The sequence below is a fragment of the Anolis carolinensis genome, chromosome 5 (assembly GCF_035594765.1).
Source record: "Anolis carolinensis isolate JA03-04 chromosome 5, rAnoCar3.1.pri, whole genome shotgun sequence".
Lineage (NCBI taxonomy): Eukaryota > Metazoa > Chordata > Lepidosauria > Squamata > Dactyloidae > Anolis > Anolis carolinensis.
This window is the reverse complement of record NC_085845.1, coordinates 178,809,699-178,825,678: the sequence shown is the minus strand read 5'-3', so window position 1 is coordinate 178,825,678 and position 15,980 is coordinate 178,809,699. Positions and strand designations below refer to the sequence as shown.

At 38.5% G+C, this 15,980-nt stretch overlaps 1 protein-coding gene across 2 annotated transcripts in view; it reads right to left on the bottom strand.

Moving 5' to 3' along the window:
- Positions 1-232: 232 nt before the first annotated feature.
- Positions 233-15,980, bottom strand: part of appl2 (adaptor protein, phosphotyrosine interacting with PH domain and leucine zipper 2) — a 34,093-nt gene continuing 18,345 nt past the window's right edge. The window contains exons 4-21 of one of the 2 annotated variants that reach the window (XM_008110595.3): positions 15,529-15,600; positions 13,600-13,687; positions 12,794-12,835; positions 12,639-12,697; positions 12,059-12,205; positions 11,209-11,291; positions 9,741-9,899; positions 9,194-9,382; positions 8,472-8,514; positions 8,323-8,379; positions 8,123-8,211; positions 7,585-7,743; positions 7,447-7,499; positions 6,600-6,774; positions 4,162-4,198; positions 3,895-4,035; positions 2,730-2,777; positions 233-1,719 (exon numbers count right to left, since the gene is read on the bottom strand). In XM_008110595.3, the coding sequence (XP_008108802.2) occupies positions 1,588-1,719; positions 2,730-2,777; positions 3,895-4,035; positions 4,162-4,198; positions 6,600-6,774; positions 7,447-7,499; positions 7,585-7,743; positions 8,123-8,211; positions 8,323-8,379; positions 8,472-8,514; positions 9,194-9,382; positions 9,741-9,899; positions 11,209-11,291; positions 12,059-12,205; positions 12,639-12,697; positions 12,794-12,835; positions 13,600-13,687; positions 15,529-15,600 (1,773 nt within the window). In that variant the 3' untranslated portion in view covers positions 233-1,587. The remainder of the gene's footprint in view (positions 1,720-2,729; positions 2,778-3,894; positions 4,036-4,161; positions 4,199-6,599; positions 6,775-7,446; positions 7,500-7,584; positions 7,744-8,122; positions 8,212-8,322; positions 8,380-8,471; positions 8,515-9,193; positions 9,383-9,740; positions 9,900-11,208; positions 11,292-12,058; positions 12,206-12,638; positions 12,698-12,793; positions 12,836-13,599; positions 13,688-15,528; positions 15,601-15,980) is intronic. The other variant, XM_008110596.3, reaches the window with a different exon arrangement.

Below are 15,980 nucleotides of genomic sequence, written 5' to 3'. Positions count from 1 at the left end.
TTTGACCTAGAGATATCTCTCTGAGTATGCTTAAACTTCAACACAGCAGTTTGCCCTGCACATGGGTACCAGCTAACGACATTACTGAACTCTTATCCTGATTTCTAGGGTAATAGATGTGCTGATTTAGTATTTACTTCCAGCTATCACAATGTATTACTGCAATGCAGTGCTCTGACGAGAAGGCCTGCTTGTATTAAAAAATTAAGATGAATTAATGTCAGACAAACTGTTTACTTCAAATAAGATTTTAATCTAGCATTACTGCTAAAAAAATGGAGAACAGCAAGAGGTGGACCTTGCTTTGTTACCATTAAAACATATTCTCAACATTGCATTTGTAAAAACCCAGAGTAATTGAGGAAAGTTGATTAGAGCTAGCTCTTTTCTTGCATGTAACTTCAGTTTAAAATAGTAAAAACTAGAAGTATCAGTACAGTGGCATGTCCCAATTTGTGCTGATGCCATGAAGTAACAATATCAAACTGCTATAGACAATATTATACTGATATTGGTCCTCTGTTGAAAGAAAAATGTCTCTGAAATGTGCTTCCCAGAAGTGCTTCTTAGGACAGGCTGCCTAGAAGTAGGTTTTGAAGAAGCCTTTTCAAGTTAGTGGGACAGTCTAAAAAGCCACCCCCTTTTCATGTTGAACCTGCAGAAGCACTAACCCAACTGTACAGATAAGTGCAAAAAATAATAGTCTACCTGGCTCAGACAAGATGCTTGGTGAACACCTGAGACTTCTCACAGGCTCAACACATAGGTTCTGGTCTACCTGGGTAATGCTGTGGTCCCCAGAAAAGTAGGCACTTAAGATTAATATTGAAAGCTTACTTCAGATAAAGTATAAAAATATATATTAATAGGAAAGTATTTAAAAGAACTATTTGCTTAACAATCTAGCTCAAAATAGTGTTCCTTTAAAAAAAATTGTACCAGAGCCTAAAAGCAACTTACAGTTTAATGCATTTCTTTCTTACAGAGATACATAGGAACTAAGGATTTATTAGGCTGGGTGTGTTCCAGGCCTCTAGTACAGGGTGCAAGAATTTGGCTGCCTCAGAACCTCTAATTTCCATTCCTTCCTTCTAGAATGGGAGGCATACCTACTGAGGTCTTAGTGGATTATATGCAATGTTCATGCACTGCCTAGAATTTCTGGGGACCAGAGGGTGAAGTTTTCTGGGCTTGTGCAACTCCTTGCCCTATCTAACACAAAAATAAACAGATGAGCAAGTGAATACAATTTAGGCAGTTGAAGGCAAACACAACAGCCCTGACCGCAATAGGAAACTTGAAGCAGATGAATGTGCAGGCTGATGGAGAGATGGGTTTGGAATGTCAAAAAGAGCTTCTGCTTTGTCTAGGTTTTGAATCAGAAAATTGCTGGTAGCCAGATGGCTTTCCTCAAGGCTGATTGCTAGGAAATTTTCAAAGATTGTCCTTCTATCATGCCAAATGTGCAGACCATGTTCAATTCTCATGCTCTCTCTAGGTAATCCATTCCATGTTGGATCATAGCTGAGAGCACAGAATTTAACCTATTCCAAACACCGCCACTGAACAAAAAACAACAACAACAATTTATGCTTCTGATTCTTCCTGCCCATCTCCACGTACAGCATTGTCCTCTTCTGAATGGTCATTCAATAGCATGAACTTTCCATCATTGGTCAGTGGCATAGATGACATTAACTGAGCTAATGCTTCTGGATCCTACAATGAGAAAACAGAATGAAAGGAGAGCCAAATGTGACATACCAATTAATTCACTTAAATAAACAGTTTCTCAAGGCACACTTCAGTTGTGAAGGGTCAATCTCAGCTAAAGAGACTGGAGACTTTAAACCTATATCCTCATATTGCCATCCTAATCCAGATTAAACCCCATGTCCAACATTAGTAGCTACTTACTAAGAGGCAAGCTATATATTGTGCAATGATTTGTCAGCAGAAATCTCAAAATAGTTTTGATCAACGATTAACACACATTAACATGACTTCAGGTACATTCACAGATGTTAAAACAAGTTTTATCTCACTGATTTCAGAAAGGATTCTTGAACAAGTCCTCCCCACCTTGAAGTCCATTGAAAACTGGTGATTGTTTCCAGCTTATAGTCATACATATGTGGAAAAATCTAAAGCCCTGTGACATTATTTAACAATAAAAGTAATCATTGAATATTGCAATATTGATACCTAAACTCTTCCACTTAGTCTTCCATATTGAGTGAATAAGGCAAATAGAGATTCATTACAGCAAACAATGGGTAAAAAACCAGGCAATTGAGAATCATACTTAAGATGAAAAGTGGGTTAGATTATGGGTTGAGAATTTACCATATTTGTGCTTCCTTTGTCATGACTAGCCTTTTATTGTGAGCACTTGCCTCTGCTCAAATTCTACTTCAATTTAGCCAAATTCTGCAGTTCTAATAGTCTAATCCTCTTAACAAACAAGTATCAATATTCAGTGAAAACCAATCAAACTTAGAGCTAGCTATGACTGGTTCACAACAACACTTGTAAACCTCCAGGTATAGATAACGTCACTTTGCTCTCTGAAGCAAATTATTGTTACTATATAACAGATGGCAATTTAATAAAGAGGACATATAAGAGGACCCTATATGCAATAATTATAGCAGGTACCAAAGTTTTAAAACCAAGATCTCTTATGTCAAAAAGCAAAAGATGTGAAGTTAAGTACAATGAAATGTTACCTTCCGAGCCTCAAGGATTTCCTTCCCCAGACTTATTGCATAACAAATCTGCACAAGAAACACATGAATGCTTTATGGACAGGTACTTATATTGATTACGACAAATTCACACTATTTACAACTGCCTAAGAAGATAAACTATATTTGAATGTAAATGAGAAGAACCTTATTTAAACAGGATTAAAATAAATGTATGAAGGAACCTTGTCTCTCCATTATCTATTTTCTCAAGTGAAAGGAAGGGTCTCTGCCACATATGGAACCTCTCCCTGTCATCAATAATGCAGAAAACTCAGGGTTCCTGATCACATAGCAATGGTGCTGGAGGCAGCATAGGATAGCCTCCACTATCACTGTTCATCCCTTGAGAAGGGAGGACACATCTTTTATACAGAGAAGATGTTCTATGGAAAATATGTGGCAGGGCTAGCACAGTCCCCTTCCTTGTCCTATGCTAAATTTCCAGAAACGATCCAAACAATTCCTGAAGAGTGCTCCTGAAAAGTGTTTTCTCACCAGAGTCTTCAGATTAGAGCACCAAAAACAACAACAACATGTAATTCAAATCAGTAAGTTGGAAGCATCTGCAGACAGGTAACACTTTGCCAACTGTATGCATAACAAAACAGTGCGGTACAACAGAAGATGCTGCAATAGGGATCTATGGCAGCCACAGTGGGTTGGACCATATTCACTTTGAAGTTTGATTTCAAGAAAAGGGTGGGGATTCTGTGACACTTCAGATACTGTTGCAAAAGCTTCCATCACTCCCAATGACTGGCCATGCAAGTTGCAGTTGATGGCAATAGGAATCTCAACAACATCTAGAGAACCACACCTCTTCTAAAATAATAGAGTTGTTTTCAGCTCTTGGGCTAGAACAAATGGTTAATTAAATTCTACTGGCAGGTCATCTTAAGAAATGCTGAGGAGCCAACATCAACAAAGATGCTGCTATGAAGTATTTAAGTCATCTGAGCTGGATTATCTGGAAAGCAATTATTTGAGAATTGTTACAGTCTCTTGGAACCTGTTTTGTTGAGGATGGGAGGGTTGCATACAGTTTTAAACAAGGCAAATGAAATTAACTACTCACTAAACCCTATTAAGACTTGCAAGTGAAAGTCAGTTTTTAATGTATAAAGAAACAAAATTTTCATCAGACCTTTTCACCCTCAGTGTTACTCTCAAATACGTAAGTGCTCATTGAATCTTCACCAGGAGACTCAGAGACACAAACCACAAAACCAATCAGCCTCTTATTTTCTTGATGAGCAGCAAACTGTGTCACATTGGCCAGGTCAAACTGGAAAAACAAGTTCAAGAATGTTAAGATTAGTAGGCCATGCCTCATAATTTCTTAGCCAGTAATTTAGCATTTAGAGCTGTGACTGCAATTGCCTCATTGTGATTAAAGAAAGAAAATACTTACGTTTGCTCTTGTAACTTGGGTCTGGGGATCTATTAATCTATTCACCAAAGAGAGAAAAGAAAGATTATCAAATCCTTAAAAGATGGCACAACAGCAGGGAAAGTAAAGAAGCCACATCCAGCCCCTTTGCATCTTGTGCTACATTTCCCACAAAATGGGAATAAATCAGTGAGTTTATTTCTAAGTAGATTTGTCTAAGGCTTACATTGTGTTTCCAAAGATGCCATTAGAACACACCTACTATGACGAAAATCCTATTGTTTTGAGGGCTACTTAGTCATTATTTTTTTCTGGATTAGAGCCAGATGCACAGGTTTGTCCCACACACTTTCTTTGTTGCAAAATGTAATCTAAAATAGATGCATATTTGACAAATCTTTATTGTCAGGATTTCCTTCATTGATAGACATCAGTCATATGAACAGTGTATTCAAACATTTCTAACTGCATACTAGAATTACAATCATTGTTTCATCCTGTGGTGCAAAAGGAATTCGTGCTAAAAATTTGGTTTCTTTATTCCAAGGCTTGTCGATCACTGAACTAGAAGTGTCAAAAGCAAGTCACACACTTTTACCTGCCTCAAGTAAGATCTTTGGATTGAATATACTATCAGTCTATATGGAGAGGGCCAGCACATTAACATTTGGCAGTGCTTAAGGGGTTGGTTCACAGCTGCTCAAGACAGCACAATTTACGACCTTCACTTAATCCAAGGGGATCGTAATCCTTGGAAAGTTGGATACACTTTGTTCATTCTTTCACCAATAGTACTTTACTTCTTTTTTCATTCCCTGGACTGAATTATCACAACTACACAAAGATTTTCAAGTAGGGGTAGGAATTGTGCTGTACTCCAAATGTTTTAGACTAGAACTCCTAATATTTCTTGTCATTTGCTAGGCTGGCTAAAGCTGCTGCTATCTAACAATATTTTGAGGGACACATAATTCCCACTCCCGCCTTAAAAGTGTGTAGTAAAGTTCATGTGTCTTACTAGACTGCATTCTAAGCATGCTTTGCCAGAATAACAGTATTTCTAAAGCAAAACATGATGAATTTCTAATGTACAAACAAGGAGAACATTACACTACCTATCCTGCAATATAAATTGTTTCCTTGAGATTCTCCGATTTGTGCCTCCATTTACATACTTTTTCCTTGAAATCCCTGTAATTTGTAACAAGTGAAGTATGTTCCATTCAAAAGAGGAACATACCTAGAATTAAAGATAACCTAGCCAGTGATATCTTAGAATTGTATCCAAATATGTCCTTCCATGAACAGAAGACCTTTTGATCCAACAGAAGTCTTTGCTAACAGATATGAAGTGATTTATCAATCCTCCTTTTCGTTCATTGTCAATGGCTTGGCCAGCTGCAATAAATCACTCTGACCAAGAGGTCATGAGTTTGAGGCCAGCCCGTGTGGGGGTGAGTACCCGACAATAAAAAATAAAAAATATATAGCCCCTGCTCGTTGCTGACCTAAGCGACCTGAAAGATAGTTGCATCTATCAAGTAGGAAATTTAGGTCCCACTTATATGTGGGGAGGCTAATTTACGACACCATAAAAATCACCCTGTGCAGCTGCTCCCGCTGTGCAACTGCTTCCTGAGGGTATGCAAGCATACCCTCAGGAAGCTGGAAGCTGGAGAAGGTTTACATTGTCTCTGCGTCTGTCTCTGTTCTATGTTCTATGTTATATGGCATTGAATGTTTCCCTTATATGTGTACAATGTGATCCGCCCTGAGTCCCCTTTGGGGTGAGAAGGGTGGAATATAAATACTGTAAATAAAATAAAATAAATAAATATCCTTTTGGATCTGTCACAGTGAGAGGCAAAGACTGCATTCTTCCTTTCTTCTTTCACCCATTTTACCTCCTGACTTGAATGGCCCACTTGTGCTCCATACCCCTCCCTTCCTCAATGCCTCAAATTGGTGCTGACATATTTGCCCATGAAGGTACTGGCCATGGGTGTTTATTTCCCAATGAATTCTTTGTGAGAGAAGGAGAGAAATTGCTATTTAAAAAACGAAATAAATGAATGATTTACCATCAGGTTTAATTTGGATAATATTTTATATATCTGGGGTCATGTATAAATTTCTCAGAGAAAACACGGTCATGAGTTGAAAAAAATTAAGAAGCCCTGGGCTTGATAGGCTTTGGACTGATCTGGTACAGCCTTATGTCCTCCCATACACCTGAAGGTCCTCCAACTCCCTCTGGGGCTGATCTGCAGAGAATATAGGGTGAAGAGGTGAACACTGCCTCTCTCCACATGTATCAGTGGACACCGCAAGCATTGTTTTCTGAACAGCATCTCCACTAATAGGTTCAGCTCAAATCAAGGAACCCTTCTCAACCAAGTTGTGGACAAGCTTGAAAGAAAGGACAGAGAAAAAGAAAGAGTGCAAGAACTTTTGCTTACTTCAGGTCATTACTGGTGACCAAGAGGTGGGATTCAGCCATACGGAAGATGTTGTGAATAGCCCGAGCTGCCAACACCTGTCTCATTGCTTCATAGATCACCTCAACAGTCTGGTCGGATTTGACAGCCATAGAGCCCAAAAAGCGGACTACAAACATCTGATTCAAGAGTGAATCTGAGGAGAAAAAATAGACAGCCAAAAGTGTATTTTTTTTACCAGTTCAAACTGTTTCTCCAGATATGAAACAATTTAGCTTGACCATTAATTCTTAATTAATTAATTAATTCTTGACCATTAATTCACATGCCAATGTGAGTAGATCAATAGGCACAGCTCCGGCGGGAAGGTAACAGCGCTCCATGCAGTCATGCCGGCCACATGACCTTGGAGGTGTCTACGGACAGCGCTGGCTCTTCGGCTTAGAAATGGAGATGAGCACGAACCCCCAGAATCAGACATGACTGGACTTAACATCAGGGGAAACCTTTACCTTTTTACCTTTATTAATTCTTCTGTCAGGATTTTTCAAGGACAGTTTTGGTGAATATACTGGTGTTTGAATATTTGGTGTCTGAATATTTAGCTACACTACATAGGTTGGGGAGGAGATAATACATACTTTCTTTTTTCCTTCCTTTTGTTTGCGGCATGTCTACCAAAGAACAGCTTTGCACCGCAGATACCTCTGCTAACAGAATAGGATTGCATGGATTAACAGATTGCTGCAATGATGGTCAGAAGTAGGAGAGGTGAAGTTGCCCTGCCTCTAAGGAGCAAGTTAACCTACATGGCCTTTGGGGTCCAATCAGGCACCAATGTTTTATGAACAAAGGTCTCAGCACTTACCAGCCTCATCATCTTTTGTGTCATCTTCAGACTCTCCAAATGGGTTTGCCCGCCTACAACGAAAGTATCAATTATCACTATATGATCACCTGCTACCATGAGAAAATAGGCAAAAATAAATTTTTCATTGCCCCTTACTTGCCACCTCTGTTCTGGTCTAGGAACTCCATTGCAGGAAGCACAATATCAAACTGAATTGGTGTTCCAGGTGCAATTAACTCGGCAGAGTCTGGAATACTGGCAGATTCATGAGCAGTTGTCCTATCATTCAGCATCTCTGTGTTCTTCACATCCTGGCTAAAGCAAAAGTATAGAGAATAGTACCATGTGGAAAAGGCAGTGTTATGACAGAAAAATAAATAGATTCCTAAGAATAGGAAACTAGGTAAAAATAAGCAAACCAGCATTCACTTTCACTGGCTGAATGAACACTGATACATATCAGCATAACATCTGGATAATTAAAAGTGCTTTTAAAATTGATTAAAGCATAATATGTTACTTTGAATGCATCCCATTACTGCCTTCTTGAATATGTGCCCTATATTTCTGCTAAGGATTAAAGAGTAAGAATAGATAAAGGGCCTCCTCCTCTAGGAGAAGTTTCTATGGGTACAGGACAGGGCATTCAAACATAACCCAAGACAAGCATGGCTGTTGAAACACATAATGTTACCTGGGGGACAGAGAGTCCTGCTTCTTTCCAAAACTTGTGATTGGAGTCACAGCTTGTAGTGCTGTTTGATTTAACCTGATAGCTACTGCCTAAAGCAAGAGAGAGGCACATTTTTAGATTACTTTGTTTGGATGAACATTTATATCATTACAGAACATTTATTTTATAGGGGATAGAAATCCATTAAAATAAATGCTTACTTCAGGATTGTCTGTAAGATAGATCTGCCGGGAAATGTTGTTGATTGCACATATCCACTGCAAGAGTTTAAAAGGGAGAGAATGAAAATCTGAAATTCTGAAGCTCTTAATTTTAACAAAATAAGATTCACACAGCAACATTTCTTTACCTCTTCATATTCTTTCTTGCTTTCTGCCTGTAGTGTTATGCCCCTACAAGAAAATGCACAGGCATTAATTTTTTGATCTGGTTTTAATACACATTCATGCACAACATGGTTGGGTAACTGTGTGCAGCCTGGAGACTGTTCTATGTACCATCCCTTTTCGACCAATGCGAAATACCTCTATTTTCCTCTGCAATCCTCAAAATGGTGACAGGAAGATATAATGTATTACTTTCTATTATACCTTTGAGAGGAACTGTGGAAAATAACGAGGTATTGGGCTACTTCAAGGTATTCTTGTGTGGGAGCAAAGAGGTGTTTTCAAATGTTTCGCCTATTTGGAGGGTTTCATGTGGGACTTTGGGGGGGGGGCTGCTAAAAATCAGAGCCATTTTTAAAGATTCTGGGGTTTGGGAAAACTTTGCTTTCAGATATCACAAAAGGAGGTCAAGATGCCATATGTGGCCTATAGGCTGCACTATGCCTACCTCTGATGAACAGAGTATATCTGGAAGCAATAGAAGATCCAACATGCATTGAAGAATCACATCAAATCAAATCAAATTTTGGGGTGGGGGCATAAAGACAAAAAACACATGATGATAATCATCATTGGTGTGGCTCAACATCTGATGGAACATTCAAGGTGAATGGGATGCTTGTGTCATTGTAATTTGATGTTACTTTTAAGATGACTTGTTGTACCCTAGTCCTGAGATACATACGGTTTTCCTGTTGGAGTGGTGATCTGAAAGCAGTATCGTCTGTCCTCACAATCGATTGCCATCACAGAACAATTGTCTAGATCCTGGATCAGTCCTCCTGCTACTGCTCCCCTGGGCTGACACATCAAGTTTCCACCTTGAGTGAAGAAGTACAACCTGTCCCATGTTGTAGTCACTAGGCCTGTTTTACTGTAGAAAAGGCACCGTTTCAAGATCTGTCTCATTTACCAACATTAGTCAAGCTGAGTCCACATCTGCCTCACCCTGGAAACAATCCTTTTGGTAAGAAGGAAATTGGGCATATATCCTTCAACCATTCAGCACCACACTAATGCATTTTCCCTACGGTGTATGAAACACCACAAAACCCATCTAGAAAATTCAAAACAATGTCAGGAGTTTCATCAAATGCATCTTAGTTTACTTTTAGGTATCTTATGTCCAAATTTTATATTAAAAGTGAGTTTTGAAAAGCAATAAACCTGCTAAGGTACTAAACAAATTCTAACAAGTTAAGAAAGGCATACACCCAAGCTTCTTTCCTTACTTTCTAAGATTAAGGTAGCCAGCTTTCTGAATAAGGTTTCTGTTGATAAAGGGTGCAGGCGCATCATAATCGGGTGTGTACACGGATTCACCAACTGAAAGCAGATCTTGCTGAGATACCCGCATAGCTTCAGCCTCAGCATCTAATTCTTCCTGTACACTGCAATAAACAAACAGATGAATAAAATATGAACTCAACGCACTTGACTGTCATAAACTTGCTTACAGAAGCAAAATAAAAATGTGGGGCAAAAGGATAGTACCAATGCTTTTTCAAAAATGTGGTTGGTGGTGAGAGACTTGTGTCTTTACAAAAAATTTAACACACTTCTAGGCAACAAACTGATGGGAGGAAATTTAAGAAAGTGCTTCCAAGTGTTTTCTTAGTATAACAAACAAAACTGGGGTTTCTAGTATTTAATCCGAGTTAATTCCAGATACCTGTGAAGAGCTAGCAACACTTTAAAAAATGTCTGCACTGTTTATTTAGTTCTAGTTCAGCTAATATCTTTGTCTACTTTAAAACATTGGTAGCTCTCCAGAGAGGCAAAGATGCACTGCTACAGAGAAAACAAGCTATTTGCAAGATCAGTCAGTGCAAGTCAACTTTCTCCAACCTAGAGCTCTTCAGATATACTGGACTCATTCCTCCCATCATCCCCAGTTAGCATGGCCATGGGAGTTGGACATGGGGAGAGATGAAAGTTGCAGCCCAGCAAATAGGGAGGGCACACCAGGTCAGGGAAAGCAGGACTCCATAGGCCTAGGCTTAGCTTTCCAGCAAGCATCTCTCTGACACTGGTCAGAATCCACCTCAAGCTTCTTAGTCAAGGATTAGATAGATGCCTCTACTAATTCCATCTCTGAAAACAAAGCAAGCAGGAGGGGAGGGATCCTGGAAATTATGGACACTATTTTCAGCCTACCACCATTGTAGATACCAATAAATGTATTGTGTGCTTTGCAAGAAAATGGGATTTCCACTATTCAGGATAGACATGAACCTGTTTTCCCACTGTGAATAGGCTCTGCATCAGTGATGAGAATGTATAACCTTTGACTAGTCATCAAACTGCAAGTCCCATGATCTGTCACCACTGATTATACCAGCTAAGACTGATGGGAACTGTAGTCCTAAAGCATCTAAAGGACAATATGTTACCCATGCTGCTTTACATAAAGCTACAGATGAATAAATTTTATCTGGGGATGCATTCACATCAAGCCTGCACATGAGAAAAGAATGCTCTTGCTCTCTTCACCTCTGCCATCTTAATTTCCACTTTTCTCCCTGGCCATCTCTGCTTCTATAGATCTCATTCTGCCTCTATTAGCAGGGGAATTAAACTCACAACAACCATTGCCTTCTCCTTCTAAAACTGAAATTATGATGATGCTGCGGCTGCTGTCAGGCACAGTACAAGGAGATAGGGAGGGTGAGCCACATGCAAAGTGGAATAACTTGTTACCTCTGAGTCATGCTTGAAACAGAAGACAAAAAGCTGTCCATTTTTTTGGAAAACATCTCAGCTCCCTTCTTAAAAAACTTAATCTGAAAGATACAAAAAGAACCCCCAAGTACTGGGAATCACAGACCTGTTGGCTAAAAAGCAGGATACATATGTCAGGAACCGAATAAAACAAGTGGGAACTGTATTTTGAGAATAAAATGTTCTGGTTGGAAAATGGGGCTACGTAAGAGTCAGTCATGTAAAATACACAAACAATGCTCCTGAATTATGGAATGGTCACCAACATTTTGGATTTGGAATTAACAAAACTAATACTGAATCCCTTCTTTATTACTATTCCTGTTTCACAGTCTACCAGGAGTTTTAGACCACAGTTGATTCCGGCTCTACCCCAAAATCAGCGAGATATCATTGGCTGGTATGATATACAGTATTCCAGAATAGTCACTTTTTGTAATTGTGTTATTGCAATCCTATCTATAGTAATTAAATTCAAATACTTGGTCAACTTTTTAATTGGTCCAAGAGAACAATAGAATCAAAGATATTTGTTTTCATAGAAATCATGAATCCCAATTTGTTGGTCTTGATACTCCACTATAGTTTCCTCTTTATCTTCAGTTCTGTTATCCCCGGTGACTGCCACATTTATAATCCAAGCATACTTATTCCCAACCACAGTTCTGTTTAACACATTTTATTCTAATTGTTTACAGTTTAAATCTAAATGTCCCAAAAGATCATGATGATTTTGCTACTTGGAAGAAAGAAACACTCAAATGCAAAGAGTGCCAGATGAATCTATAGGAGACATTTGGTTGCTCTACTGGAGTCTTGGAACACATACCTGCGAGCGTGTGTATCCCAGCATGGGCTCCAACATAGCAATTCTCTTGCGGTACTGTAAAGCATTCAAGGCACAGTAATACTGCAAGGATGACAGATGCTGCTTCCTCCTGGCGTTGGCTACTTCTTTTGCAACGTCTGCCTTTAGCTGAATGATTAAATGTTTGTAAAGAACAACATCTAAATAATAGCAAACAGTTTTTTTTCAAAGGAAAGTCAACTGTGTAAGGAACAGGTAATTAAACAATACCCATCTAAGAGCCTGGGGAAAATAATATTTGGGGAAGAGTGATAATGAAATCTAATCAAAATCACTATGACTTTAATGTCCATTTAAGCATTTCTAGTGGTTACAATGGGATTGAGTGTCAATAATGATTGATGCATTGCACCCGCCTCTGATTTCCACCTGTCATATGGCATCCACAGCTAAGTCATTCATCACCATTATATATTGACATGTTCATATCAGAGATCTCAACTTTTTGCCATTCGCCTGGTAGTACCATTTTAACATGGAAGTATTCCTGCTGGGTATGAAAACTTACTGGTTTTTAAAAGCACATATAAAAACATTTTACCTTTTCATTTTCTCTTTTTTTGGGCAGTCTGCTATACTTTGCCATGGAGACATCATGTTCTGCAAGTATCAAAGACACATTTTAGCTTCAGTAGCTTCATGCAGCTACATCATCAGCAAATTCCAGTCAAACAAGAAACAAAATATGAAACATACCATTGCTAGCGAGGCTGAAGAGATCCTTTAAAGTACTTACTTCTAGGGAGAAAATAAGAAGACAGACTAGGAATGTGTGCATTAGGATAAAGAATCACTCTCTCTTTGGAGGTGGGGGCTATCAAAATGTGCTTATTCAACTTTGAACACAGTCTTCCTCTCGACGTCCAAATATATAACTCTTGTACAGTAGAGTCTCACTAATCCAAGCCTCGCTTATCCAAGCCTCTGGATAATCCAAGCCATTTTTGTAGTCAATGTTTTCAATATATCGTGATATTTTGGTGCTAAATTCCTAAATACAGTAATTACAACATAACATTACTGCGTATTGAACTGCTTTTTCTGTCAATTTTGTTGTATAACATGAAGTTTTGGTGCTTAATTTGTAAAATCATAACCTAATTTGATGTTTAATAGGCTTTTTCTTAATCACTCCTTGTTATCCAAGATATTCGCTTATCCAAGCTTCTGCCGGCCCGTTTAGCTTGGATAAGTGAGACTCTACTGTATTAAGTTTGCTAGGTGCCTTCAAGTTGAACCCATCCAATTCTGGTATTTGGGCCTTACTGGTACTGTGAAGAGTAGGAACAGAAGACCTTGGACCATTGCTGAGAGATTCACACCACTATGGGAACTGCCACTTTGAAATATTTATCCATCTTTTTGTAAAAGGAAGCTGGTGACCTCAGCAAGCTCCTTCATCTATGTCATATCATATTAAAACCAAGTGTATGAAACTTCTTCTTATGAAGAAATAATTACAGGGAGAAATCTTAAACTAGAAGAACTTTGTTAATAGTCACCTGTAAGGTCTTTTTCACGAAACTGGATGATGGGAAGAACCATTGTGTCTGCAAGCTGTTTGGCCAGTTCAGTATGTAGAACGTTCAGCTGAAAGATAGATGGGCAACTCAAGTAAGAAAGAAACACAAACAATGGCCAAAAACTAATTTCTAACGCAAACTAGAGTAGCCTCATTGAATTGTTGCATGCTGAATAAATTATATAAATTCCACTGGTTTAATGAAGCTTTTCTAGTTGGGACTAGCCATTAGAATTGGGCCATGGTTCACTAAGCTTTGGCTCTTAAAGTGCCCCCACGAGGAATTAGGACCCCTACAAGGAACTGGGACACCAACACTCTGCAACAGAGCAGTTTTATTAGATTTGGAACATGCTTAAGATCCAGACTTTCTGCTCTTATCTGGAAAAGTTCTGACAGAAGAAAATTAATGTTATTTGGATGGAGATCACTAATTAGAACTTCAGCATTAATTGTATCTCATAAGAATAAATGATGACGGGGCTCCTTTCATCAAAATCAGTTTTTGGCCTGATTGTGACAGTGAAGTTGGCTGATTAGAAAATCTTCACTTCACATAGTCAAAGAATTAACTAAAAGTGGGCCTTTACACAAAAACTATCTTTATCATAGTTAACTTTGCACATTTCAGTGTCTTGTCCACTTTCATTTGTTTTCCCACTTCCTCTTAAGAACAGTAACAAAACTGTTATTTCAATTATTTTATAAGAGAAATTTATACATTCCAATACTCTCAATTTAAAACTTAAACCAAGAATTGTTATTGGCGGTATTGCGGGGATATAAATGAAGGTATGGAGAGGACATCAAGAGGCAATGATGTGTACAGGTTTACAAATGATAGAATTGAAAAGTTTCCCCTTAAAAGGAATTTGGATACATGAGTACTTGGGTTGGAGAGTGGGGACGAGCTATGAAATCTTGTAAGAACAACCTACCTCAGTTCCTCTCAAATCATACTCTGCTTCACTCCTTTAAAAGTAATGATATTTTACTTATCAGACTTTGGGGGCTTTAAGGAAAAATGGTGATTGGTTAAACGGCTGCAATTTGTGGAGACATGGTGCAGGGGTCAATTATGAAAAATGTTTATATTGCAAGACAAGTATTATGTGGATTCTCCAACGAAATACAGCTCAAGAGGATAACATGTCCCTATCAGGATAAATGGCAGTTAAGAGAGGTTGAGAAAAAACAAGATATCAGAAAAGGGAGACATATAACCAGCTTTATTATTAAATTTGGATGATGGCCCAAATATCAAGAAGAAAAGCACCACAACTAGTTAAAGAGGTTAAAATACTGTAAATGTTAAGTGTGTTGGGCCATATTTCAAGTAGGGCTTGAGAATAGTGATGTTGAAAGCAGTAGTAAATAACATGAAGGCACACAACAGCAACATGGTACTTTTGTTAATCTGCTGTAGAAAGAAAGAGGAGGCGGAGACAGCTTTGAAATTAGTATGGCATAAGATTGTAGTTTAAGGTGTCAATATTTTCACATCATGCACCAAACTAGATAGATACATATCTCATATTTACACATTAATGGGGGAGAGAGACAAAATATTTCCCATAGGAATCAAACAGCATTAATATTTCACATATCAAATAAAGTGGAACTCTAGACCACACAAACTGATACTCTAATAAATCTGGAAGTCTAGATCACCACAAGACCTCTAGGGAAATGTAGATAAGAACGGCTAAAACACTTGTCCCTTCCAGACATGTTTGATTTCTCTCTCCTATTTTGGCATCAGAATAACTGGCCCTCTTCTATGGCACTCTCCAAAGAACCAACAGTTTTTCTATTTTTTTCCAGCACTTTTGGCAATCCAGAGATGCTAAGCTTGAGGCAAAGGAAAACAAAGAATCTTTGGTAAACCCTTGATGGAAATTTAGCTTACCTCATCCACAACTTTTGAAAAGTACTGTAGGGTGGATATAACTTCTTCATCTCCTTTACCCAGGGCAAAATTCTGCAAGGTAAACAATGGTGAACAGCTCAGTTTACAGTAGCTCCTATAGATCTTTATAGGACAAAGTAAAACAACTGCCAATAACAGGTACAGCTGGGAAGCTTAGAAAAATTTTTCTCTTGGCACTACAATGATCACAGGTAGGTTCTACTGCAAAGCCAGGATGGTGTAGTAGTTTGTGTTTTGGATTGGGCTTCAGGAGACCAGGGTTTGAATCCTCATTCAGCTATGGAAACTCATTGAGTCACCTTGTGTTGTGGTTTTTTTTTCTGTGTTAACATTACCTTTTGGCTTATCTGCTGAATAAACTCTATTTTTGTTCGCTAATTGGCGTCTGACTCTTGACACCTTGGGCAAGAAAAACTCACTCAACCTCAGAT